Here is a 26,570-nt window from a genome sequence, read left to right on the forward strand (position 1 = left end):
AAAAAGTGGAGAGAAATAATATTAAAAATAAAATAAGAAGGTGCACAATAACCCCGTTCCCACTTGCACACCCACAGACACGCAGTTTCTAATAGAAAAGGCAAAATTAAGTGTGTTTAACCCTTTAGAAGATCACAAATATGTGATTAGAATGTTCCTACAGTTACCGAAAATTCTCATGCCATTAAACAATCACTACTGGTAATTGAAAGCAATGGAGGTCTTGAACACTGTTTTAGAATTTGGAAAAACATTCCAACAAACATATTCTTCCAAAGGTATTATTATTATTAGCATTAGCATTAGCTAATAATAATATCCTTGAGGGTATGCAGACTTACGACGATGTCTTCTGGGAAAGTGTCGTTGCTGAAAGAGCCGTCGTCGAACACGACCTCGTAGAAGGTCTGGGCCATGACGTGTGTGACCCGCGAGCCGTAGTACCTCAGGTTCTTGTGCTTTGTGATGACCGTCTGTCCGAGGACAATGTCCTTCTTGCAAGCATTGCTCTTCTGTTAAAGGCACACAACACAAAATCATGCAGATTTCAACAGTGTAATCACCGGAGCTGCAAAACAGTCAAACTGAGACTCAGCTGTGTTTGATGCCGATACAAATTCCATCGTGTTCTAAAATGGACGTCATAACCATCAAGTACCATATTGGCAAACTGAACGCATGTACCTGCGGGGGCTCCGTAATAATGTGCTAATCAATATGCCAGTGCAACCTGTTCAGAAAGGTGTGCTGGACAGTGTGGGTACTGAACCCAAAGGTGCTGAGACACTGTGTGTCTGAGTCTACCAGCATCTTACCACTGTCTTCTGTCACAGGGACATGTGAATATCTGCAAGATTGATCTTTCACATAGGAGAACGGCATGTAATTGCTTGAACAGAGACCATTAAAGAGATTAATCTTCCGTTCGTTTTATCAGGAATGCAGAGTGAATACTGTCGAGCAGCCCTGCGAGCAGCCTCTGGAGACCCCGTTGGTCATTTTCCCCAAGGCTGACTTCCATCGACCCAGCTGCAAGCACACACTCTTTCTTACACCACAATCGCCACATATTACCTGCCATTGAGCATCCATGAAGTGCTCATTATGGCCTCCACAGGCACTGCTACAGTCTCAACACTGCTGTTCCACACACGCACATACGAGGCCACAAATAAGCATCCGACCAAGATTATTCTCACGCTACAGTAGTGCATTTTCAGGAAACGTTTTGAGGATTAAATCATTTAATTTCTGAATCCAAATTTCTGAAGGAAACACAGAACCCAAAATAGATATGTTAACATAATTGATGCTTCTTACTATAGGTCGGAAATGAGAATTACACTCATTCTACAACTTGGAATGTCCAGAACTATTTATTTGAATTTAATTTTAATTAACCATCAGGAAAAAATATATGTACACTATTTCACAGCAATATGTGAAGCATGCGCAGGGGAGTTTATTGAAGGAAACAAGAGGCGTGAGCACTCACTGCAGTAGGGCTCCGTGATTGGTGCCGATGGCAGGTGACAAACACCACGTGCGGCCAATCGTCAGGCTCCATGGTAACCCCGGTGGCGTGTGCGCAGGTCACATGGAAGGAGGTGAGGCAGCGTCCGCACGAGCACTGGACGCACGCCCCCCACACCTTCTTAATCCTCTTGCGGCAGTACACGCACTTCTGTGGAGAGGGGCACAGGAACAAGCGATCCAAAATACACGGGGGATTCAGCATGAGAGGCATGGCATATGCTGTTCTTCTTAACTGGATGAGACAACTGGCTCTTCATTAGAATACAACATTAAGACAGGAAAGAAAATGGGAAAGGGCAAAAAAAAAAAGTTTACAAGTTGACTGTCGCTCATTATCGTTCAGTCTGAAAAAGGCGCAATTATGACATCATAAGTAAGCGACCGAGTACACTTCTTAAACCTAATTTCCTCCCAGGAGAGCAAAAGTGTTTCAGAACCCACTGCGCTAATATGCGATCCCCCATATTATTGTTTATTAATTCCCATATTTGTATTTTCCCAAAAGACACAAGGGGCTGGATGAAAGGGGTAAAGGGCGTCACTGAGCATGTGCAGGGGTCTAAATGGATATGGAATGCAGAGGGCATCTTAAGCGATTCCATCTTGTAGGTGGAACATGGAGACCGTGTTAAAAGTACTTAGATTGAACAGGAAACGTAAAGTCTGCTGTCTTAAAAAAATAAAGATAAATGGGTACCCTGTTTATGTATATGTACCGTATGTGATTCATGAGTATATGGTATGAAGGCTATTTGTGCCTGTATATTGTGTGTGTGTGTGTGTACGTGTGTGTGCGTGAGAGAGAGAGATAAAGAGAGAGAGCGAGAGAGTAGCAGTATTGAGATATAAAGGGTAAACTGGGAGCCTGAATCTCATTTAGCGTGCGATGAAACACGGAGGTGATTAAGATCTCTCCCGCGCTCCACAGGGCCCCCCCGGAGCCTGGCGCTGTCCTTTGATGATGACATCACACGCGAAGGCCTCGCAGGACGGCGGGGAGATGGGCAGGGCGGGCCGCGCGGCCCGAGCCGTTTCCCGCCGACGCTCACGGGCGGGTCCCCCGGTGTAAGAGTCCATCAGGAGGCCACCGTCGTTACCGCGCAAAAGTAATCTCCGTTTTTCCCGCCGGAGGAGAGCCGATTAATAAGCACCCCGGCCTCTGGCCGTGATAGCATCGGCTGAGGTTTGTATATACCGCACACCGCTTGGAAATGGCCCACGTTTACCCCCAGTCTCTTCTCTGATGAGGTTTGTATATACCGCACACCGCTTGGAAATGGCCCACGTTTACCCCCAGTCTCTTCTCTGCTGAGGTTTGTATATACCGCACACCGCTTGGAAATGGCCCACGTTTACCCCCCAGTCTCTTCTCTGCTGAGGCGGGAAAGAGGGGCACCTCACTAGCGAGGCCTGGACTTAAAAAAAACATAAAAAAACTAAAAATAATACAAAGTTGATGCGATCGAATTTTATACTCATTTTATTTGGCGCACAATGTGGCAGAGAAATGTGTGTACTGACTACAACAAAGCAGTGCCATCAGCCAGCAGCATGCCTTGTCACGGATTGTGTCCAGTTAGACGTTTTCTGAAACATCACCAGCATCTGCTATTAAGCACTCCTGTCACCAGGCCTTCCAGATTCATCCAGAAACAGGCAAGCTTTGGACTGCCTGAGCTGAAACCAATTTCCCATATCTTCCCGAGGCCCGACATAATCTGCTCACTCCAGCGCTGATGTTTCAGCCAAAGTGTTTCTCGTGTACGTGCTACAGAGGACGGGAACGCTCTTGGACTTGCACAGCGGACATTTCCTCATGTACAGTAGGAGGTTTGCAATTAACGGCCTAGACAAGGGGACTGATAATGCCCCTACTTCAGCTCAAGGTGACATCAACATCTATAATGGTCGCTTGCTCACACAGTCACCCGCTCTACAAAAGTCCCGGGAACTTCCGAGAATGTGATGACTCCTATGTCCCCATAACAGAGAATCCCATTGATGTATAAAGGAGTCCCATGACTAATTACCGTATATCAAACAGACCCCAGATTATCAGAGTGTTTATGTGTCATGACAAGGGTGCGTGTGTGTGTGTGTGTGTGTGTGCATGTGTACCATGACATAAACTCGGAGTGTCAGTGTTTAAGGCTTGAAAATGTCACTTGTGGCTGAACAGACGCATGCCGAGACCATACACCAGATTTCAGGCAAAGAATCTGAAGTAAACAGGCAATTTGGGGTTGTAATTGGAGTTATTGTGCTGGATTACCTAACCATCTATAAATAAAATGACCGATTATTCTTTTCTTAATCTTAATTTCAGAGAATAGCACAATGAACAAAAAATATTTTTAGAGAACACTGCCAAGAACACCATGCATGGATTCAGTGGCCGATGTACAATAAACCAATGGTGGAGGGGATCTGATGAAATAAGGGGTCCTTCAACTCTGTCCTCAATTTGAACACCTCACAAATCAGACACTAAAACCCCAAACCATGACCAAACTGCCGTACACTAGCCGCATAGAACATCTAAGAGAACACGGTGTATACAAACAATCTTCATGATTGAGCAGGACATTTTGAATCACAAAATAACTTAAATAAATAAATGTGCAAACAAAAACAGCATCTGACAACCAAAAGCACATTTTACTCATTTGGGTGCAGCGAGATGTGCATCCTGCAAACTACGAAAATACATATGACGGAAGAGAGAACAGAGGAGATAATTGACCAATATTTTCTGCCCACACTAGTCACTAGTTTATTTTCCTCTTCCTAGGCTGTACTTTTAAATATTGAATGACGCTGTGAAGAATATGGAAGACCGTGGAACACAGTCGGTCCTTGCAGACCGCTTCTAAAGATGTTTTTTTCGTCATCTCCCGTCCGGCTGATTGATGTCAAAACATTTCACGGGCCTGACTTGACAAGCAGAGTGTTGTGCTGTGGCGTCTGCTGCAAGTTTTTTTTTCTCAATAGCGAGGAGACATTTGGAGATGACGTTTCCCATGAGCACCTGGGGTGAGAGCCCCAAGGAGCAGTGAGGTGATAAGTGTGTTTGGAGGCGCTCTCTGGGGCTTGCTGTTCTTACTCAAAACAAACTCATTTTCATAGCATTAGTACATTAGTACATTCCCGTTATTTTATGATCAGCATCGCATTCTTCTCGTTACTCTACTTATTAGTTAAAACACTGCTATTTTACAGAACTTGCATCGGTGGTTTCACAATCAAATCAGTGTATATCAGCATGCAAGTCAGTGCGTATCAGCTCCTGACTGCCTTTCATTTGGCTAAGAGTGGAAAGTGTGTTAAGCCCATTGTCCCAGCACACATGTAAGCTTTTTACTACGTGTAAAGGATACCATTTTCATATGTTAAAATGGTGCTTTCATCGTTTTGTCATTCATTTCTTATAACTGCCATTTAGTCATATTAGATGTGACAGTGGGATATAGTGTTCTGTACCCTGGCTATGGAACAGAGGCTTATGGGATATAAGTCCAGACTGGACCTCTGAGCAGATATGAGCACAGAAAAAAAACACACTTTAGATGAAGGCATTGGCTAATAAATGAACAAATAACAAACAAACAAAATGAACCAGCAGACGAGTCTGGATACCCGGAGTGCACCTGCGGCTGAAGACTCAGTTAACAGGCTGAAGCACAAGTCCTTGAGCTGTTGCTGATCCTTATCTAAGCACCACGCTGACACTTCCTAATCGACTGCCTGCTCTTTTATTGACAGGCAGCTGAAGAGCCTCCTATCTGGAGATACTCCAGAGAGATGCATATCAGCTGAGCTCCTCACATAAACGTCTTTAAAAAAAGCCTGACTGGAAACTGTCATTACATTAAAATGATAGATGAATGGCCCATTATTGTCCATTTTTGCAAATACCAAATTTTGGGCATTAGTCAAGAAGATTAGAGAGTTTTTCTATCATCAATAACGGCTGAAGAGTTCAGGACTATGGTTTACCACAGACCCATGCAGGCATTTAGTACATTCTCTTGTTGAGAGGGAGTTTCACAGATTATATGATTTTATACACAGTCCTTTGATACACACAGATATTTATAATTCAGCAACCTGTGAGTCAAAGGCTGACCAGTAAGTTCTACTTACTTTATTATTATTTTTCATTTGCTGTTCTGAAAAATAACTAACTCAATGCACCAACAAGCCAGGCTTTTAAGCAATTTGACTGAGTAGCATTGTATTTTTTCTATCATTGCATCGCCAATGATGCTCTACATTTCGAAAGACCCACTCAGGAAATCAACCATTTTTTTCCTTTGTGAGATTCACGTCTGTGTAATTACAATTTACTATCACAAAATGGCTGTTAGAAACAAACATAAAACCAAAACAAAGAGAGAACAAACACCCTTTCAATCACTGCTGAATATTTGCTTAAATTGGCTACTGTATCACAAAGTGTGACGATAACCAAATGCTTTCCATTATGGGAAACTGAGGCATCACATTCTTACAGTTAAATCACTGTCAACTCAAGCAGAGACTCTCAATTCAAACCTTGACAAGAACAAAAAAATATTGAATTGATTTTGAAATTGCATGAACATATCAGCAGTTACAGTTAATTCTGAAACTATAAGTACATACAGTTCCATATACTGTACTCACCTAGCACTTTATTAGGTATTTACCAGACTTATTTTCTTCTTCTACTGCTATAGCCTATGCACTTAGAGTTATGATGCATTGTGTGTTCAGAGATGCTCTTCTGCATACCACTGTTGTAATGTGTGGTTATTTGCGTTACTGTCACCTTCCTGTCAGCTTTGACTAGTCTGGCCATTCTCCTCTGACGTCTGTCATTAATAAGACATTTCTGTCTGCAGAACTGCTGCTCACTGGATATTTTTTTTTTTTTTTTTTTTTTTTACACCATTCTTTGCAAACTCTAGATACTATTGTGTGTGAAAATCCCAGGAGATCAGCAGCTTCTGAGATGCTCAAACCACCATGTCTGTAACCAACAACCATTCCACGGTCAAAGTCACATTTCTTCCAAATTCTGATGATTGATGTGAACATTAACTAAAGCTCCTGACCTGTATCTACATGACTGTATGCATTGCACACAATTGGCTGATCAGATAACTGCATGGATAAGTAGGAGTAATAAATTAAAATAAAGTCCCTAATAAAGTGCTCGGTGAGTGTATATGTTTCGTGTATGCGCCCTTATTTTGACACAATTCATTCAGTCAGTTTGCTTCACAACAGTCTGCCCTTTTTGTGAGTCTGAGTTCTGGGCTTGGCGATTTGACCCAAGGCCCTGGTGCTCCAGAGACAATGCACTGCTCTCTGCCATGATTCATCACCGAGATGACTGCAGATCTAACACGCTGACAGCCCACTTACCTGAGGCTGATGAACACTCGAGTGGATATCATTAAACTCCCCACGAGCGCATATGGCACTGCCAGACACTGCAAGGCTCTTTACCCGGCACCAGTGACTCGGTCTGAATACAACCCCCTCAACACGTTCTCAATCACAACGTAGGAGGACACCGACCGGCTCAATGCATAGCTACACTCTGAAGCTGAGTCCCAACCAGAGAAACGTTGAATCAGACAGAACACCTACTTGTGCATTTCCGTGTGTTTAGTAGCAGCTGGTGTGCTCTGAGCACACGGGTCAGAACAGCGCTCTTTCTTTGGGGCACTGCTTTGGGCACTCTCTCCCTCCCGCTGCGGTTCACCTGAGCCGCACAACAACTGTCTGTACCACGGTTCTGTTTTCCAAATAAAACACACACACACACACAGGCACACAAACATGCACACACAAATACAGGCACGCAGGCACCCACACACACACAAACACACACACACACACACACACATACACACACACACACACACACACATACACGCACATACACACACATACACACACATACACACACATACACGCACATACACGCACATACACGCACAAACACACACACACACACAGTGTCGTTCTGATCTAAAGGTTGAAAGGAGCCACCGGGCTTTTGAATAGACCACCTGCGAGCACAGTTCATCTGAAAAGAACAGCAAATCCTCTTTTAATGACTGAAATCCGACGTAAAGAAGAAACTGGTAATATGAGGGATAGAACATTAAATCGTGCATGCCAAGCGATACAGACTGCGTTTAGCGTGGGCTGGAGGGGATATACAACTACAGCCTGGAGCAGGAGTTAGCACGCTTCCACACTCCATGCACCCTGACCGTGCTAAACGTGCCAAAGACCGCTCAATTCTGAGAGAAATGACTGATGTGGAAAAATAACACTGAGACACCACACTGGACACAGAGTAGGAAAAGACAGAGCCATGCGCAAAGGGTCATGCGCAAAGTCACGTCACAAAAACGAGTTGCGGAGCAGGGCCGCCCAACACTGTTCCTCTCGGCTTTCGTTTCAACCCTAATCTGGCACGTGTGAGTCAACTCATTCTCCCCACCGGGGAATTCTTACCTTGCTTGTTTTTGCTTTTTGGCGGGCTGGTTTCTGCCAAATTTTCCATCTGAGAACCTTGTGAGAGTTCTCTGTAAACATAAATTGATATGGTCTAATACTAATTAGCAGCTCAATGAGAGCTGAAGATGTTGAGTGAGGTGTTCTTTGTTAGGGTTGGAGTGAAATCCTACAGAAACTCCAGGAACAGGCTTGGGCAGCCCTGGGCGGATTGAGAACTTGGGAACATGGGAATGTCCTTCCCATCAGGAGAGAAGCCAGACTCACTACGGACACACTCGATCTAGGGTTGCCAAATGCCCGGTTTTCCACTGGAATGTCGGTTTCCTAATTATTTACGCAGGTCCGGTTTGTGGTCGCACAATATAATATCCGGTTAAAAAAACTGATTAAGCTCCCGGCTCTGCGTTTTGTCCAGGTTTGACACTTTATAAATCTGGCAGCCCTAGCCCAGCACCAGCCAACCAGCAGCCCGGTTTCAGGCTTAATTGTTTGATGATTTGAGTAACTGCACTGCTCTGTAAAAAAAGGGAAGATTAGATGCTAAAAATGGCATGAAAAGCAATTTTATCTACAAGAAAAACACATTAAATTGAACTTAATCTTCCTTTCATATGCTTTGAATATGTGCTCTTCAGAATAAGGCCTTTGTCTAATTTCCTTGGGTTTCATCTTATTTTGCAGGCCCCTAACCCCGCCATGCACACGTTGATCCTATTCACTGTTCTCCCTGATCTCAGATAAGGACTTCTGCTCAATAGCAGCTACAGCGGGAGAAGGCCATTCCAGAAAGATTTCACATTCAGCTCCTCCATAAATATCATTAATGTTTCATGCCTTTGATGACTCGAAGTGCTTGGAATTAACTCACTCGAGTGTCGTGAATTGCAAGTAATGGAAGCCACACATACTTCCACACACACAAAAAACCCCACAAACACACACACACACACACACAAACTTCAATTGCACTACATCAAAGGAGAAAAAAAAAGAGTTTAAATGTTGAAGGTTCCAGGACACTGTCTTGAGTTTTCTGTAGCAACAGAAAAACAAATTCAAATAACACGTCAACAAAACAAATGATTTTAGCCTGCTAGCTTTTGGCATTAGAACGTGCTGGTCTTAACAAGCCTGCGGTTTCAAAACTGATAGTGGCAGATTACACTCAGGATAAGATACTGTACTGAAGCTGACACACGTACAGGAACCCATCCACCTGGCAAAACAGAACAACTGCCAAAGGTTCTGCAAAGCTCACAGTGTAGCGGGATATCCCATCTCAACTTGATCGAGGCTTTTCTGAATTTACAGGCTCACCCTTTTCAAATAACGGTTGTGTCACATTTCAGTCTTGCTACTGCACTTCGAAGACATCGGCCAATTGTTTTTTTTACATAAGTTGTGTCAATGAGGGCTATGTGGATATCAGCCAGCATTTGATCCAACATGTTTGTTTGAGGATGTTCTGATTAAAACATTTATTATAATTTTTTAAGCTAATCCATGCACGCAACAAATTCTTGTTCATCACTGCACGAGAACAGGGCATAGAAAACAGTGACATTCATTAAACTGGGTCGCTGAACAAGACTGTCCCCACAAAAGTAATTACCTGCCCACCGTGTATAACTGCACACACACCCCCAACCCATAATCACTGAGCATTCTTTTATGAATAAAAAACACACATTTTGAGAGCGTGAAGTCACAGGCATTATCCCACCGCGCATTTGGAGAGCTTCCCACTTTGGGAAAGTACCGAAGAAAGGGTCATGAAGTCGATGAACTTTGAAAAACGGCTGACTGGAGAGAGGACACTGTGACTTGTTGGGCTGTTATTGGGCGAAACGCACGTGAGGCAGAAAGCACAGCTGCTGACAGCGTGGCTTCTGTTCAATATCTCTGGAAGGCGAAAGCCATAGCTTCAGCCAAGATCCTGCGCTCCCATTGGACAAAAGTTGAAATTTCCACCCTCAGAAATGCACCACAGAGTCTCCACACTTAGCTGCTTTAGGAAAATAAACTCAAGCTGCTACTAAAAAACTCACATCTGGCTCAGAGGGGTGAAAAAAAAAAAAAAAGACATTATGCCATTGCACACAGTGCTCATGTATCTCTCTTTAATATCTGCATGTGTGTCAGGGCACCGCGTTGGAATGGGATGTGTTATGATGCGACGCACAGAAAATGCAGGGGATTATGATGACTGATGTGGGGAAATGGTTCGCAAAATGAACTCGGGCAAAACGCAGCTTTCAGGTTTGGGTTACATACATTAGCATTAATAGCAGTCTGGCACACACAGCCCTGCCTCGACGTGGGCTTTCAGAAGAGTGGCGATGTTGCGGTTTCACCCGAGAAAAGAGGAGAGCGGCCACGCTGAAGGACTGTCAGCCGCGTTTCTTTTTTTAACACTAATCCCTCTACGAGTCAAACCACATCGCTTCACCCCCACCTACAGATGACCTTCAACCGAGGCTGCTTCTGCGCAAGAGACCAAACCCAAGAGAAGTGCGAGAAATAAACATAATACCTGTAAGAAATAAACGTAAGAAGTCCAAGAAACATACGTAACAAGCATAAGAAATATACGTAATAAGTGTGGGAAACAATTACGTGAAGAGTTTAATGGCTCTAATGGCCATGACATGAAAATGCGTGGTGGAGGGGGAAAAAATGAAAGAAATATGCTAAATTAAGGAAAATAGCACTTGAACAAATTGTGCAGACAGGGGCACCATAAGAAGACCACATTTGGACCCCACCACTCCAGAAAATGCTAATAGTCAGGGCCCTGATAGGCATTCGTTGGAATCATCATAACCTCCCCCCATAGGGTTCCCCCTGTGTGTGTGGAACACCAGCGTAGGAAGTGAGGAATGCGTCACTGCGTTAAACGCGTTTGCGGTTAACATCTCAGACTCAGGATATCGGCACATAATCTCCTCACGCATTTTTGGCAGGCTCGTGTGACCGGGGGGGGGGGGGGGGGGGGTGAGGAAGCGGGTGGGGGGGGGGGGTACCTTGTGGTTCAGCCATGACCCAGACCTACGGGAAGAATGTCACTTCAGCTCCGCTAGGCCGTCCCCACCGAAGCAGGGCGACCGCGGGGGACTTGGGATCAGCAGCAGGGCGAGTGGAGGCATGGTGTGGTGGACTGGAGATGCGGTCACCGTTTCGCTCGGTGCGGGAGACGCAGGACGGACCACAACACAGAAAAATGCATTTGATGGGCCGCCTCCAACGGCAGGGAACTGCCTTTGTCTTCAGCCAGTCATGTATTTTAATGAAACTTTCGCGAAAAAAACCACATGAACTCCGTCAACTCTTCCTGGTAGAAAAGCACGAATTGTTGCACGTTGGATGAAGTCATCAGGCTCACTGTGTGGTTTTTGTTCACTCTTAGCGTGGCAGAACTCCCCTCTCGTTCTTTCTGAAGCTGCTTTTCAGAAAGTCAGTGCCACCGATTACATTTCCTGGGCACAGAAACTAGTAAAGAATGTTACATTGTGGGATGCCATCTAAAGTAAATTCAGCATGATGCCACAATCCTAGACATGCCACTTTTGCATGTTAACAAACTGCCACGGTGGAATGAAGCATTTTTTAAATCTATCATTTTATCTCATATTTTTATATCTTAATCCTCACTACTCAATATGTGAGTAGAATGTTCTTAACTGAACTTTCTAAAGTTGATCAATCTACAATCAGAGTTTGTCTCCAATCAAAGAAAAAAAAAAAAAAACATAAAAAAAAAAAAAAACATTAAAAAAAAACATTAAAAAAAAAAAAACATTAAAAACCCTATTCTTCAAAGGGTTAATTTAAGAAATGATAGTGTAACCTGCAAAGCAGTTAAAAGCGGAGCGGGGGTAGAGCAGTGGCTGGTTTGGGCTTGGTCTTTGCCAGAGGGCCCTGCCGGCCCCATTATGCTGATGACACGGTGTGTGCCACCAATCAGATGGAAAAGGCCGGCTGCAGAAATGAAGAATTATCACAGGTTCGGGCGGGCCCACACCCACGCGCCACCCTCATACATTACCCACAACCCCACAGCCCCGCCACTGCGCCAGCAAGCGTAATGACTGAAAACTGATACACAGCCAAATCTGTCACGGGGAGATGTACAGCCGAAATAGATTCAATTAATCTTACAAATGGCCATTTCGGGGAGATCGGACAGACTCGCGCGCCGTTTAATAAATTAACAAAAAAAAAAAAAAAAAAAAAAAAAAAGCGCACACATTAATTCAGCTGTCCCTGTCCAAGAGAACAACTGCATTGTGCAAGAGTGCCACTGCATGACGCTGATATGACAGGTCATACGTCTACATTTGAAAATTAATAACATTAACTTCATGCTTTTATATTTCATTATACCCGACCATGGACTTTCTTTATCTTCCATGGCTGTGTTCCAACTATCAATCATCAGCATCAGCCATAGTGCTGCTCTCTCCCAAATGAACGGGTATAAAGCTATGCTAGAAAAAAAGAGTGTTTCATTAGAGTTCCTAACTTTAGGCTGCCATTTAGTCCCCTTTTGGCCTTCATTTGGGCTTACACGTAAAGGTAAATGCCACGCATTCTCCTCGCCAACTCATTTTGATGAGTTAGATTTCACGATTGCTGAAATTGTATTTGTGAAGAAAAAATTTAAACTGAATTGCCTACAGTCGTTTGCTATTCATTAACTACCCAAACATTCCTGAGACATTACCACATCTCCCACAGAGTGTGTGCTGTCAGGAGTGTGTTCATTATCACCATCTCATATCACTCCATTATCACCATCACTCCATTATCACCATCACTCCATTATCACCATCACTTCATTATCACCATCCCATAGCATTTCATTATCACCATCACTCCATTATCACCATCCCATAGCACTTCATTATCACCATCACTCCATTATCACTCCATTATCACCATCACTCCATTATCACTCCATTATCACCATCACTCCATTATCACCATCACTTCATTATCACCATCACTCCATTATCACCATCACTCCATTATCACTCCATTATCACCATCACTCCATTATCACCATCACTTCATTATCACCATCACTCCATTATCACCATCACTCCATTATCACCATCACTTCATTATCACTCCATTATCACCATCCCATAGCACTCCATTATCACCATCACTCCATTATCACCATCACTTCATTATCACCATCACTCCATTATCACCATCCCATAGCACTCCATTATCACCATCACTCCATTATCACCATCACTCCATTATCACCATCTCTTCATTATCACTTCATTATCACCATCACTCCATTATCACCATCACTCCATTATCACCATCTCTTCATTATCACTTCATTATCACCCTCTCATTATCAGCAGCTCATTATCAGCGCTGGTACAGCACTGCTCAGAGGGGCAGCTAGTGGACCTTCTGAAGGTGGAACTACGGCACACACTACATGGCCGCTGGTCTGATAGTGACTTCAATGCTTCAGGCTGCATTTCAAAATAACAAATAAATAATTGACTAAATGACCGGGCCGCAGTCTTAAATGCGAAGGTTTCAGAGAAACATTCACTAAAGGTCATGAAACAAATAGGTCATGAAACCAAGCAATGGGTGTGCACAGACTTTGTTTGGTCAACATGGAACATCGCCATTTTTAAAGGACATGTTGTGAGCACAAGACAAAAAAAATTCTCACTATCTCTATTAGCCAAGTGCTTACATATGTATTTTGACTTACTGTGTAATAGTCCTCCTATTCCAACACATTTTAATAATTAATTGCAACGGATTGACAGATATAGCGTTGTTTATTTCACAGCACAGGCACAGGGAGAGACTGCCGCCACCAGCAGACATGTCTTACAGAGCATCTGCAGGGTATCGAAAAAAGACATTCGTGTCAAAAAACCATTTGCTCTCCCTGTTAAGCATCTAAATAAGTGTGTTGGTTTTGAAATGGCTGTGTAAATACACAAATTGATCAGGACGGGGACTCTGATGGGAGCAGGGGGCCTGTAGAGAGGAGGTTCGTTTGTGACAGAGCATGGGCATGCACTTCACGGTCCACCGGAGCAGGAAAACTTCCGCGGCTCTCCCCCGCCAAACGCACGGCTCTGTCAGCTCCTCATACATAAACCCTGGCAAATATTTGCCCACCATTATTACTATCAACATGCGCATTACCAGGTAATGGCTCGAGTTAACAGGCGCCTTACAAACGAACAGTTTGAGCTTCTCAAACATTCTGCGACATTGGAATGCGCCGAACGTAGGTCGTACTGGCTGGCTCAAATGCAGCCGAAATCAATGCAAGAAAAAAAAAAAACGAACCTTCGAAGATACAATTCTTTTTTGTATCAGTTTTGTATGTACCGAAGGCGAATGCAGAAATGTTTCTGGGGAGAAAGTGCGAGTGGAAACGTTTTTGGAGAGAATGTGAGAGCGTTTGCTTGTTGAGCAGGGGAGAGGAACGAGCTCTGTGGCTGTGTTGAGTCAGGGACATGGTCAGACAGAAGATGGTGGAAATCTCTGGGCTGCAGTGATAAGAGCCAGGCCGCCGGTCCCAATGCTCACAGAACCGCAGCGCAATTACGAGCTGATGCACAACTGCGATTTCACATCTCAGCGCCTGTCGTGTTCCGGGGACGAGACGCCAGGCGAACATTCAGACCGCCGACCCGAAGGTGCCCCATGGAGAGAACAGCCTTTCCAGGCATAGCGTGCGCATTCAGAGAGATGGAGGGGACCTAGCTCATGTTCATGGCCAAATAACATGCAAACAAACAAACAAACAGAAACACGAACCGCGCTCTCATGAGGCTAAAGGGAGCCTGGCGGAGTCTAATGCTGCACTGGGCCAGTGTGCTACGAGACGTGCAATGACCATCAAAGCCACAAAGGCTGATGGGAAGGCTGAAGCGATGCTGGCACCGGCTCTTAAATTAATGAATATAATAGTTCTGCAGACCTCATACCATGCAGAGCTTTTGAATTAAAGCCTCACAAATAGATAAAATAAGCTCATTTTCCACTGTCCGGCAACATTCCCCTTTTTATGGCAAATCTTCAAATCTGCTGGGAGCGCAGGCCGCCAGCTTTTTATTGGTTTCATAAAGAGATACGGTATATCACATGATCAGACCTAAATGGAAAGCTTGATCTTTGCTCGGTGGTTTTTTTTTTTCCATTAGAGTGCTAATTTTAAGGGCCACCATAAAAGGAGTCTGAAGCGTGGGGGGAAAAAGGGCCTATCCAGTAACAAACAAATGCCTCCTCAACCTCACATGAATCCCACTATTCTGGATTCAATCAATATTTGTCCTTAACACTGACTTATGGAAAAAGTCAGTGTCTTTTGTGTCTTTTCTTTACAAACAGCTAGGATAATTTGTTTTGGTGATCACTGAACTCGCTAAACTGCGGTGAAAACAATGAACACCTGCATTTAATGGGACAGGTAAATGAGAGAGGTAAAGACAGGTTTGTGTGTGTGTGTGTGTGTGTGTGTGTGTGTGTGTGTGTCGCACCACACCTGCAAAGGCTTCTTTGGCCAGAACCCCCCCCCCCCCCCCCAAACCCAGCCATCAGACCCCCAGGGCTGAGAGATTTCAGCCGAGGCCCGGAGCTCCATCTTTGCACTCAAGACATGTGCTGAGATCGGTCTCCTCTGAATTATGAATCCGCCAGGCTCCTTTGAGGACAGCCTGGTGCTCCAGCACGTGTGCCCCCCCCCCCCCCCCAACCCCCCCACTCAGCTCAGTCCCGAACACTCCGGCCCCCCAGGGAAGACGTTTCAGTCCCCTCACACAGCAGGCACGGCGAGACCCAGCTGAAACTAAAAAAAGAGACTCCATTTTAAAAATCTGACATACACCCCCTATGGGGGTGATGCTCTTGTGTTGCTGTCACTTCATAACTTTCTTTCCCCCCGGAGTAAAGGAAGTTTCTACACTTTCAGCTTCTCCAACTCTGCCAAAGACAGCGAAATGCCTGTTGGCCACATCAAAAACAGTTCAAGGTAGCGCTTCCCTGTCTGTGTTTTCAGTGCATCAAGCCAAAATGTTGTCATGAACTTATTTCTTTATGCCGAAACACAATTTTAGCGGTGTAGAAATTCTGATATCTTTATTTTCAATTGTTGTCAGGGTAGCATAAAATCTACCATGGTAACCAACATCAAATTTAGTTCTGGAGGATCCCACTGCCAAAAAGAAAAGCCCACAAGTTAAAACTATTCAATTTACAAGCATATTGTTCAGGCAAACATTTTGCCCCAGGCAGACAACACAAGAACATTCAACTGCCGGAACCAATCAGACAGCAGCACTCACAGAATTCCGTCAGCTCAGGGGCTGTGGAAAAAGTGCACTTTTTCATTTATTATTTCTAAAAAGAGATGCTCTCCGTGGTCCCTGTGTGAAACACACACCCAGCACATCTTCAAAAAAAAGAAAAGAAAAATGAATTCAAAGCGAATGCAGGGCCAATCAGTGCTACACAAATACGACTGAACTCCATGTGATTTGCCATGGGAGTGGTGCTGCTGTTCAGGGGGTAATTAAGGGAGAGACCGTGAGTACAGAACGTGCCTTGAACTCCTCCACTATAATACACATCATATCTTTTTTTCCTCCCAACCCATGATTAAAACATCCGGCTGCATTTCAGAGCTGAGATGAGTACATACACCACCTCTGTTCATCTGTAGGAGTCTATCAATTAACCCAACGCATTCCACAATGAAACCAGCACCTATGCTAGTCTGTTTTTTCACACCTTATTCAAAAAGCACTTTTCTCTGTTCTGGACTTAAAAAACAGAACGTTTGGTGACATAGCCCTTTAGGCGACGGCTCTTCCTCCTCCTCCTCCTCCTCCTCCTCCTCCACCGGTAATGTTCTGATCACAGCTGTCCCCGAGCACGGCCGATGGACACGCCTCCATCCAGTTGGTAAATTTCCTTTTTTTTTCCAAATGATGTTTCCCACAAAAAAAAGAAAAGAAAAGCCCACTTGTGTCTGTTCGCTTCAGTCGTCAAGTATAAATTACCAGCCAGCAGGAGTCTGTGGGCTCCACTGGCGTTCCGAAACCTCATTTCCGCCGTTCGTCTGGTTTCATAGCACAGAGGGGGAAAAAGGGACCTTTTTCATTTTCGGCTGACAGAGCTAAAATACCTTCTTTTTTTCTTTCTTTTTTTCTCATCATGTACGCAAAACACCCAAACAAACCCAAACAAACAATCTTGCCAATCAGGTTGAGAATTCAGTGTGCTAACAATTTGATATATTTTATGTTCAGACATCTTATTTCATGAAACGTGAAGTATTCATAGCATCTTTGTTTTTTGTTTTTTTAACATGGCCACTGCTTCCAGTGTTGAATTAGGATTGTGCCATTTACCAGTCCAAATCCAAAATCGCAGGTCATCTTCGCACGGTTATTACATTCCCCATAAACATGGAGGATATTCTGCTAGCATACTGTACAATCTGTCTATGGAAACAAGTAAAACGCATCATTTTGACTATCAAGTATCGAGATTGAGCGGACAGGGTAGCTCTTCTTTCTCATCTAGCTGGTTAATGTGTGGTATCCCACAATGCACTGTGCCGTTCTCTTTATATAACCCGTTCCCACAGTAGACAATGGGGGATGTTTGCAGAGACAGCCTTTTGTAAGTGATAAATTACTGGCTCAGTTTCTTACTTTTCTGGCCCAGCTAATTAGCCTCAATAATTTTACATTTTCATTCGTACATTCTCAATGAAATCTGAAAGCCACAGTACCGGAGAAATACAGCAACCCACACTATTACCAACCACCGCACTGCATTATGAGCTGGTTATCTTATCTTCTAATCTATACCTGTGCATCAACATTAAAATCAATGGAATATGTATTCTATGCTTCGATGCTCAGGGCTGCCAAAGCCTATACCTTGTACAATCTCATAGGTTTTATTTCCTAATTTGTCACACCTGATTCTACTAATTAGCAGCTCAACAAGATCTCTAGTTGTTCAATGAGATGTGCATTGTCGGAGTTGGAGTGAACGCCTACAGGACGGTAGATCTCCAGGAACAGGGTTTGGAGGCCCTGACTACACTAGACACAATGACAAACCACTGCAGCTGCAGTGAGACCAGCAGAGTCTGCAGGCACTGGGCTGTGCGACACGGCGTACATTATCGTAACCGCAATACAGAAGACCCATCTGAAACACGTTCCCATACATCGCCCATGAGTCATCATCGCCCCAAAGCTCCCGAGGAGACTGGGAGAGGAAGACGGCGAACAAAACAGAGCGAAATCGCAGGGTCCGCTCAGCGAACGGGCCGAGACGAGCCATATTTCGTCCCTGTCCAATCGGGTCAGAATGGGCCTGTCACTTTAACAGCCAATTTCCTGGACTAAAGGGAGAAAAAAAAAAAACTTTTGGCACCCTGGATTCCACGCTACGCTTTAGCCTTCACATTCAGAACTGCAGCCTGGAGGCTCTCCAAATAAGTACGCTGAACATCCTGCCGCTGAATTTATGCTGGACTCATTAAGCCTCCTCTGTCAATATAGCACATAGTGGTGTGATAAATAGGCTCTCCAGATCCTCTTCAAGCTGTTAATTGCAGTATTACATGGCATCTTGATTGCAATAAATATGCACAACCGCTCCCCAGCACCAATGATGAATTCCCTTTAGGGCTGACGCATATCTTTTTTCTGCCTCTCTCTTTCTTTATTACGTCTCTCTGTCTCACTCTCTCCCTGTCTCACTCTCTCTCCCTTTCTCTCTCCCTCTCCCTCTCTCTCTGTCTCACTCTCTCACTCTCTCTCTCGCTCTCTCAGTAACTAAATAGCACTTTAAAGGGTACCTGTATACCTGCACCGTATGCCTAGATCTCTTTAATATATCATAAAAATAACTTTTTCCATTCTTGTAAGCGAAATAAGTCACGCATAACGACATATTTCGTTTATTTTATCGGTCCGTAACGCTTCAGTGAGCAGACAAGGTGTGACATCAATTTGTGGACAGCTCAAACCAGAAACTGCTAAATCCAATATAAACACAGTGGAGTACGCACGCAAAATTAGAATTCGCCGTTTCTCTATCTAGGCATCATTATGAGTGCCGAAAATTATTCCGAAACTTCAAATGGTTATTTGCATGAACCACTGAAGAGGGATTATCCCCGTGTATTACGCTCAGGTGGAGAAAGCGACGATTCGGAGAACGGCATTATGGGACCTCCAGCACAATCACTCGCTCACCAGGATCACACAGAACACGCGTCGGCTCCTGGCTCACCACGACTTGACGTCACACCACATCAAGTTTTCGGCAATATGTCCGCTCAGTGAAGTGTTACGGGACCGACGTAGTCTGATAAAATGTATGAAATACGTCATCACGCGCGACTTATTTAGCTTACGAGAATGGGAAAAGTAATTTTCATCACACATTGGTCAGACCTCGACATAGGCACATTTGGGGCACGGGTACCCTTTAAGACGTCAGGCTGAACTGCCGGCTTTACTCACCCCGGGCCTCCATGTCAGCGCCAGGTCTGAGAGAGAGACGAATTGGCCCGGTACGTTATATAAGAGGGAGGTGTGCGCACCGAACATTCCCGTCCTCCGGAGCGCAGAAGCTGTCCTGATGAAGACGTGGGGAAGCGAGGCTGACAGCCGCGCGGCATTAGTATTCTCAGACCGCCGGAGCCGCGTGTTTCTGAGGAGCGGAGCGAGGCGCGCGCGGACCTGTCGGGCCTGATAGCGGCTCACGGAGGACTCGGCTACGCCTGCCGTCTGTTTATCTGCGTGGCAGGATCCGCGGTGGGCCTCTTTTTTTCTCTTTTTTCAGCGACTTAGAGAGTGTCGCCATGTTTAACCGCTCCGAGGCAGAGCTAAACCTGACAATAGTGTGAACCGCACAGAGATGACAAGGGACTGCGTGTATGTGTGTATAGACACTGTCTTTATACGGACATGTAAACTCACTGTCTTTATATGGACATGTAAACTCACTGTCTTTATATGGACATGTAAACTCACTGATTTTATAGGGACTTGTAAACTCACTGATTTTATAGGGACATGTAAACTCACTGTATTTATATGGACATGTAAAATCACTGATTTTATAGGGACATGTAAAATCACTGATTTTATAGGGACATGTAAACTCACTGATTTCATAGGGATATGCAAACTCACTGATTTCATAGGGATATGAAAACTCACTGATTTCATAGGGATATGCAAACTCACTGATTTTATAGGGATATGCAAACTCACTGATTTTATAGGGACATGTAAACTCACTGTCTTCATATGGACATCTAAACTCACTGCTTTTATAGGGACATGTGAACTCACTGCTTTTATAGGGACATATAAACTCACTGCTTTTATAGGGACATGTGAACTCACTGCTTTTATAGGGACATATAAACTCACTGCTTTTATAGGGACATGTGAACTCACTGCTTTTATAGGGACATATAAACTCACTGCTTTTATAGGGACATGTAAACTCACTGTCTTTATATGGACACATAGATTCACTGCTTTTATAGGGACATGCAACTCACTGCTTTTGTAGGGACATGCAACTCACTGCTTTTATAGGGACATGTAAACTCATTGTTTTTATATGGATAGATGAACTCACTGCTTTTATAGGGACAGGTGAACTCACAGCTTTTATAGGGACATGTAGCTCACTGTCTTTATAAGGACATATAGACTCACTGCTTTTATATGGACAGGTAAACTGACTTCTTTCAAAGGACCGGGAAACACACTGATTACATACGGACCGAGGGAAACACACTGCTTTTATATGGACTGGGAAACACTTTGCTTGTATTTGTGTGCTTTACAACACTCAGGGAATTTTTTACTGCTGCTGTTTCCACAGGCTGGCTTTGTGGGGGTTTAAGCTGGGTTACACTGTAAAGCCTATTGTGACAGACTCTCTGTAAAATGTACTGCATAAAGAACATATGATTGATGGTCTGCCTGCTCTGGAGTAGCCGCATGGTGGACTCCGTGCAGGAAGAGGAAACTGCTTTTGGCTGCACATGGTTTCTATGGCTACAGAGGTCGTTATGACGACTGATGTCGCAGTGAAAAACATGGATTTTATATTTACAAGCATGCTTGACAACAACATTTTGAACTATATGATGAAAAAGGAGGATATTATACTTATTACTGGGAGTCAGGGGCTTGTTGCACGGTTACGAACAAAATATAAATTGTGCTTTTTGTCAAAATTTCCCCAAACACATACAGCTGAACATTATCGACCTGAAAATGTTCATCTATCCCAATGAGCCATCTGAGTTTCACCCAGGTAAAATGCGAGGGACAGTGATAACGTCAGGCTCAGTAGAATGCACATGAAGCTCAAACCACTCAAAGCGGCTTTTAAAATAGAAATACACGAGGGGTTAGCGGTGGGGAGACAGAGAATGAACCGAACGTTGAATTGTGGCGAAGGATCATCAGTTTACGTTCACCACACAAACTTCACTTAACCTCTCATTCCTCCGTCAGGGTGCCTGAATGACAAACGGTGCTCCGCACGAGTTAGCGCCCGCGATGCCTCCTATTCAACACGTATCCTTCTCGAAACCCCCGTACTTAACAGTTCACATTCTCTCCAGCCCTTCAAAGGGCTCCGCATCAAACGGAAACTATTTTTTCCTGAATTTTTATAACAATGAGCCATAAAAACACTGCGTGCCCCCTCCATGATAGCAAGCTCTTCACACCGCACGCTGTGCGTGCCGTTTTCATGTTCCTGTAAATTGAACGTTTGGTCAAAACCAAAGAGTTTTTTTTTTTTCATTCTGTCACTCAACGGCAGCGCCTCGGTTTAATTCAAAGCGGCGTTTTCGGCAAACGCGGGTTTCCGGCGGCGCTGTCTGGCTCTTTTACCGCTCTGCCCAGCCTGCGCCTCGCGGAGCTCCGGCTGTTTTTGCGCTTTGTCTGCGGCGCGTCTGTTGTGAGAGCTGACAGGAGGGGGGGGGGGGGGGGGGGGGGGGGGGGGGCATCCATTCAACATCTTCAAAAAACCGCTCGCTCGTTATGCAAATCGCGTCTCCACCAACCGCAAACCAAAGCCGATTTAATTACAGTCCTGTCGCGCACGTCCTCCGACTTGCTCATTTCACAGACTGCTCATTATTATCACGATTATTTAATTGATTCATTTGGCTTTTTTCCCCCCACAAGGGCGGTGGCGGTAACCCCCCACCCCCACCTCTGACCCATGCGTGACCATGGCGGTGTGAGAGGGGGAAAGGGGTGGGGATGGCAGAGGGGCATTGGGACTCACCAGTTTGTACCTCTGAGGGGGAATCCTGCTGATGTCGATGGCGACCCGCTCTTCTTCGTTCCCGAATCTCACCTCCGGAATGGCCACGGCGCAGATGACGTGGGCCCACCTGCGGATCAGTTAGCGCCCTTAGCGACATAGCGACATAGCGACATGCATCTTTACAAGCTAACGCTAACGCTAAAGCAAAATTGCATGGGCCCACCTGTGGATCAGTTAGCACCCTTAGCGACATAGCGACATGCATCTTTACAAGCTAACGCTAACACTATACCAAAATTGCATGGGCCCACCTGTGGATCAGTTAGCACCCTTAGCAACATAGCGACATGCATCTTTACAAGCTAACGCTAAAGCAAAATTGCATGGGCCCACCTGCGGATCAGTTAGCGCCCTTAGCGACATAGCGACATGCATCTTTACAAGCTAACGCTAACACTATACCAAAATTGCATGGGCCCACCTGTGGATCAGTTAGCACCCTCAGCGACATAGCGACATGCATCTTTACAAGCTAACGCTAACACTATACCAAAATTGCATGGGCCCACCTGTGGATCAGTTAGCACCCTCAGCGACATAGCGACATGCATTTTTACAAGCTAATGCTAACACTATACCAAAATTGCATGGGCCCACCTGCGGATCAGTTAGCACCCTTAGTGACATAGCGACATGCATCTTTACAAGCTAACGCTAACACTATACCAAAATTGCATGGGCCCACCTGCGGATTAGTTAGCACCCTTAGCGACATAGCGACATGCATCTTTACAAGGTAACGCTAACACTATACCAAAATTGCATGGGCCCACCTGCGGATCAGGCGACATAGCGACATGCATCTTTACAAGCTAACGCTAACACTATACCAAAATTGCATGGGCCCACCTGCGGATCAGTTAGCACCCTTAGCGACATAGCGACATGCATCTTTACAAAGCTAACGCTAAAGCTAAATTGCATGGGCCCACCTGTGGATCAGTTAGCGCCCTTAGCGACATAGCGACATGCATCTTTACAAGCTAACGCTAACGCTAAAGCAAAATTGCATGGGCCCACCTGCGGATCAGTTAGCACCCTCAGCGACATAGCGACATGCATCTTTACAAGCTAACGCTAACACTACCAAAATTTCATGGGCCCACCTGCGGATCAGTTAGCACCCTTAGCGACATAGTGACATGCATCTTTACAAGCTAACGCCAACACTAAAGCAAAAGCAAATGAAGTGGGCTCACCTGAGGAACAGCTAGCACCCTGAGCGCCATGCATCATAAGCAAAGCTAGTGCTAACATCAAAGCTGTTAGTGTCAGGGGGAAAAATGAAGTGCAGGGCCACGCCAGAGTTGGTTTCCCGGAGAGTAATGGTAAGCTTGCAACTGGCAAGCGTGTCGATAGTGATGAGATTGTCCACTTGTGTCTCAAAACACTATCTTTATTGCGGATTGAACAAATAATCCTCATTGCACAGTATTCAAAAAGAAAAGTCAAATAATATGTAATGTGAAGCACATTAAAAAAAGATGCACTTCAAAGTGTTTTCTTCAGACCCGGCCCGGATGTACATTCATGATCATATCCACAGTTCTACCGTGCAAATACCGGCTGAATTTCATCCTAGACTATACCCATCCATTAACAGCGGGCCCCAGGAAAATGTCACCACTATATTTACCTAACAGCTTGTGTAATTTAGTTTTAAAAATGCCACTAAATGCACAGACATGTCTATATCCGCATAAATCTGCAGGGGTAGCAGGAGCAGTCTGAAGAGGCTCAGTTTGTGATTTGGTGATTTGGTGTCAGATGAGATCTGAAATGAAGTCGGGCGTGATTTGATGAGAGATAGTTACGGCGTGCCTGTCACTAATGCACTGTGGGCTCGGAGGCTGAATTCTCACCGAACGAAGAAAAGCATTTCAAATGTAGCCTGTCTGAGCTGTTCTTTGACCACCATATTGACAGATGGTCAATCCAGTCAAACAGCTCCATCTGTCCTGTCTCCCTCCTCAACCCCTTCTCTCACCCCTCTCTCTCTGTCACCCCCCCTACACCCTCTCTCTCACCCCTCTCTCTGTCTTCCCCCTACACCCTCTCTCCCCCCCTCTCTCTGTCTTCCCCCTACAGCCTCTCTCTCACCCCTCTCTCTCTGTTACCCCCTCTCTCTTTCTCTCACTCTCTCCCCCTCTCTGTCTTCCCCCTACACCCTCTCTCTCTCTCTCTCACTCTCTCCCCCTCTCTGTTACACTCTCTCTCTTTCTCTCACTCTCTCCCCCCTATGTTACCCCCTCTCTTTCTATCACTCTCTCCCACCTCTCTCTCTCTCTCTGTCCCCTCTCTTTCACTCTCCCCCTCTCTCTTTCTCTCACTCTCTCACCCCTCTCTCTCTGTCACCCCCCCTACACCCTCTCTCTCACCCCTCTCTCTGTCTTCCCCCTACACCCTCTCTCCCCCCCTCTCTCTGTCTTCCCCCTACACCCTCTCTCTCTTTCTCTCACTCTCTCCCCCCTCTCTCTCTGTTACCCTCTCAATCTTTCTCTCACTCTCTCCCCCCTCTCTGTTACCCTCTCTCTCTTTCTCTCACTCTCTCCCCCTCTCTGTTACACTCTCTCTCTTTCTCTCACTCTCTCCCCCCTATGTTACCCCCTCTCTTTCTATCACTCTCTCCCACCTCTCTCTCTCTCTCTGTCCCCTCTCTTTCACTCTCCCCCTCTCTCTTTCTCTCACTCTCTCCCACCTCTCTCTCTGTCTCTCTGTCCCCTCTTTCGCTCTCTCCCTCTCTTTCTCTCACTCTCTCCCCCCTCTCTCTCTGTTACCCCCTCTCTCTCTTTCTCACTCTCTTCCCCCTCTCTCTCTGTTACCCCCTCTCTTTCTCTCACTCTCTCCCACCTCTCTCTCTCTCTCTGTCCCCTCTCTTTCGCTCTATCCCTCTCTTTCTCCCACTCTCTCTCTCTCTTTCTCACTCTCTGTCCCCTCTCTTTCACTCTCTCCCTCTCTGTCCCCTCTCTTTCTCTCCCTCTCTTTCACTCTCCCCTCTCTCTCTCTCTCTCTCGGTACAGTTCCTTACTTGTTGTCGGTTGTTTGTTTCAGTGCGCCGCCCCTAAGATTGCACAGGCAGCAGTCCTTGAAGTAAGAAACAAAGGGGAAAAAAATATATTAATAGTTACAAATATTTTAATGCCACCATTTTCTGTGTAAACTCGTTTAAGGAAAGGAGCTTCGGTATTAAGAGTGGACTTTGCAAAGTATTCTTAACCATGGCACCAAAAGAACCCTACCATTAGACTGCATACCGATATAACTATGATGCACTGCAGAGCTTCAATAAAGCCTTCATAAGAAAACAGGATGGTGGAATTAGATTTTTCCTAATAATACAAAAAAGAATAATACATCAAACGCTTCATTTCCAGCCTAAAGAAACTTCTGGAAATGTTCTAAGTCACTACATCATTCAACACCAATTTGTTAAAACTGTGTTATGGCAGCGTCATTATTCATTCTGGGGCTCTTGGTAAGGTCTGTTTTAATATTCTGCACCCCCCCCCCCCCCCTCAGAGCCAGTACAGGAACCAGACTTCCAACTGCCAAGCTCCCGCCCAGGGCACTAATTAATGTTCATTAAAAAGAAGAAACAAAACAATGCAGTGAAATAATATCAATGGGCCATTTTCATTTTGTTTTTTCATCCTTTTTGTTTGTTGAAAAAAAATGGGAAAAGTGATGCATATAACGTGATGCTCCTGCCTCCATGAAATATTTAAAGATGTGTTCTTCAGATCACCCACATTACAGCTTATTTTGTCTGAATACAAAAGAAACTGCAATGTTTGCTTTCCCAAATTAACATCTGTTTTCAGTCTTTTCATATGCTGTTTGCCTTTGGTGTATTTATAATTTATTTAAAGGAATAACACAATCCTTTATTCTCCCCACAATAAGTCAGAAGTCAAAAGTAGGTTCACTTGTACAGGCAATTACTATAAATGTGACAGGTAATTAACTATTACTAAAAAAAAAAACATTCATACTTTGCTAAGCCATTAATTTCCAGTCTCAAGGCAGTAGCTTCTGTTTAAAAAAAAAAAAAAAAAAACGTCAGAGACGCATATGTTTATAGTTGAATATATGTTTATAGTTGAATTTTTATTACTATA

General features: G+C 44.7%; 1 protein-coding gene across 1 annotated transcript in view; it reads right to left on the reverse strand.

Moving 5' to 3' along the window:
• LOC133130536 (lysine-specific demethylase 4C-like) overlaps positions 1-26,570 on the reverse strand; it is a 76,491-nt gene that overhangs the window by 16,333 nt on the left and 33,588 nt on the right. The window contains exons 13-16 of the mRNA XM_061245190.1: positions 25,481-25,536; positions 22,411-22,519; positions 1,496-1,684; positions 342-512 (exon numbers count right to left, since the gene is read on the reverse strand). Coding sequence (XP_061101174.1) covers positions 342-512; positions 1,496-1,684; positions 22,411-22,519; positions 25,481-25,536 — 525 coding nt within the window. The remainder of the gene's footprint in view (positions 1-341; positions 513-1,495; positions 1,685-22,410; positions 22,520-25,480; positions 25,537-26,570) is intronic.

Source organism: Conger conger, chromosome 6, assembly GCF_963514075.1.
Source record: "Conger conger chromosome 6, fConCon1.1, whole genome shotgun sequence".
Lineage (NCBI taxonomy): Eukaryota > Metazoa > Chordata > Actinopteri > Anguilliformes > Congridae > Conger > Conger conger.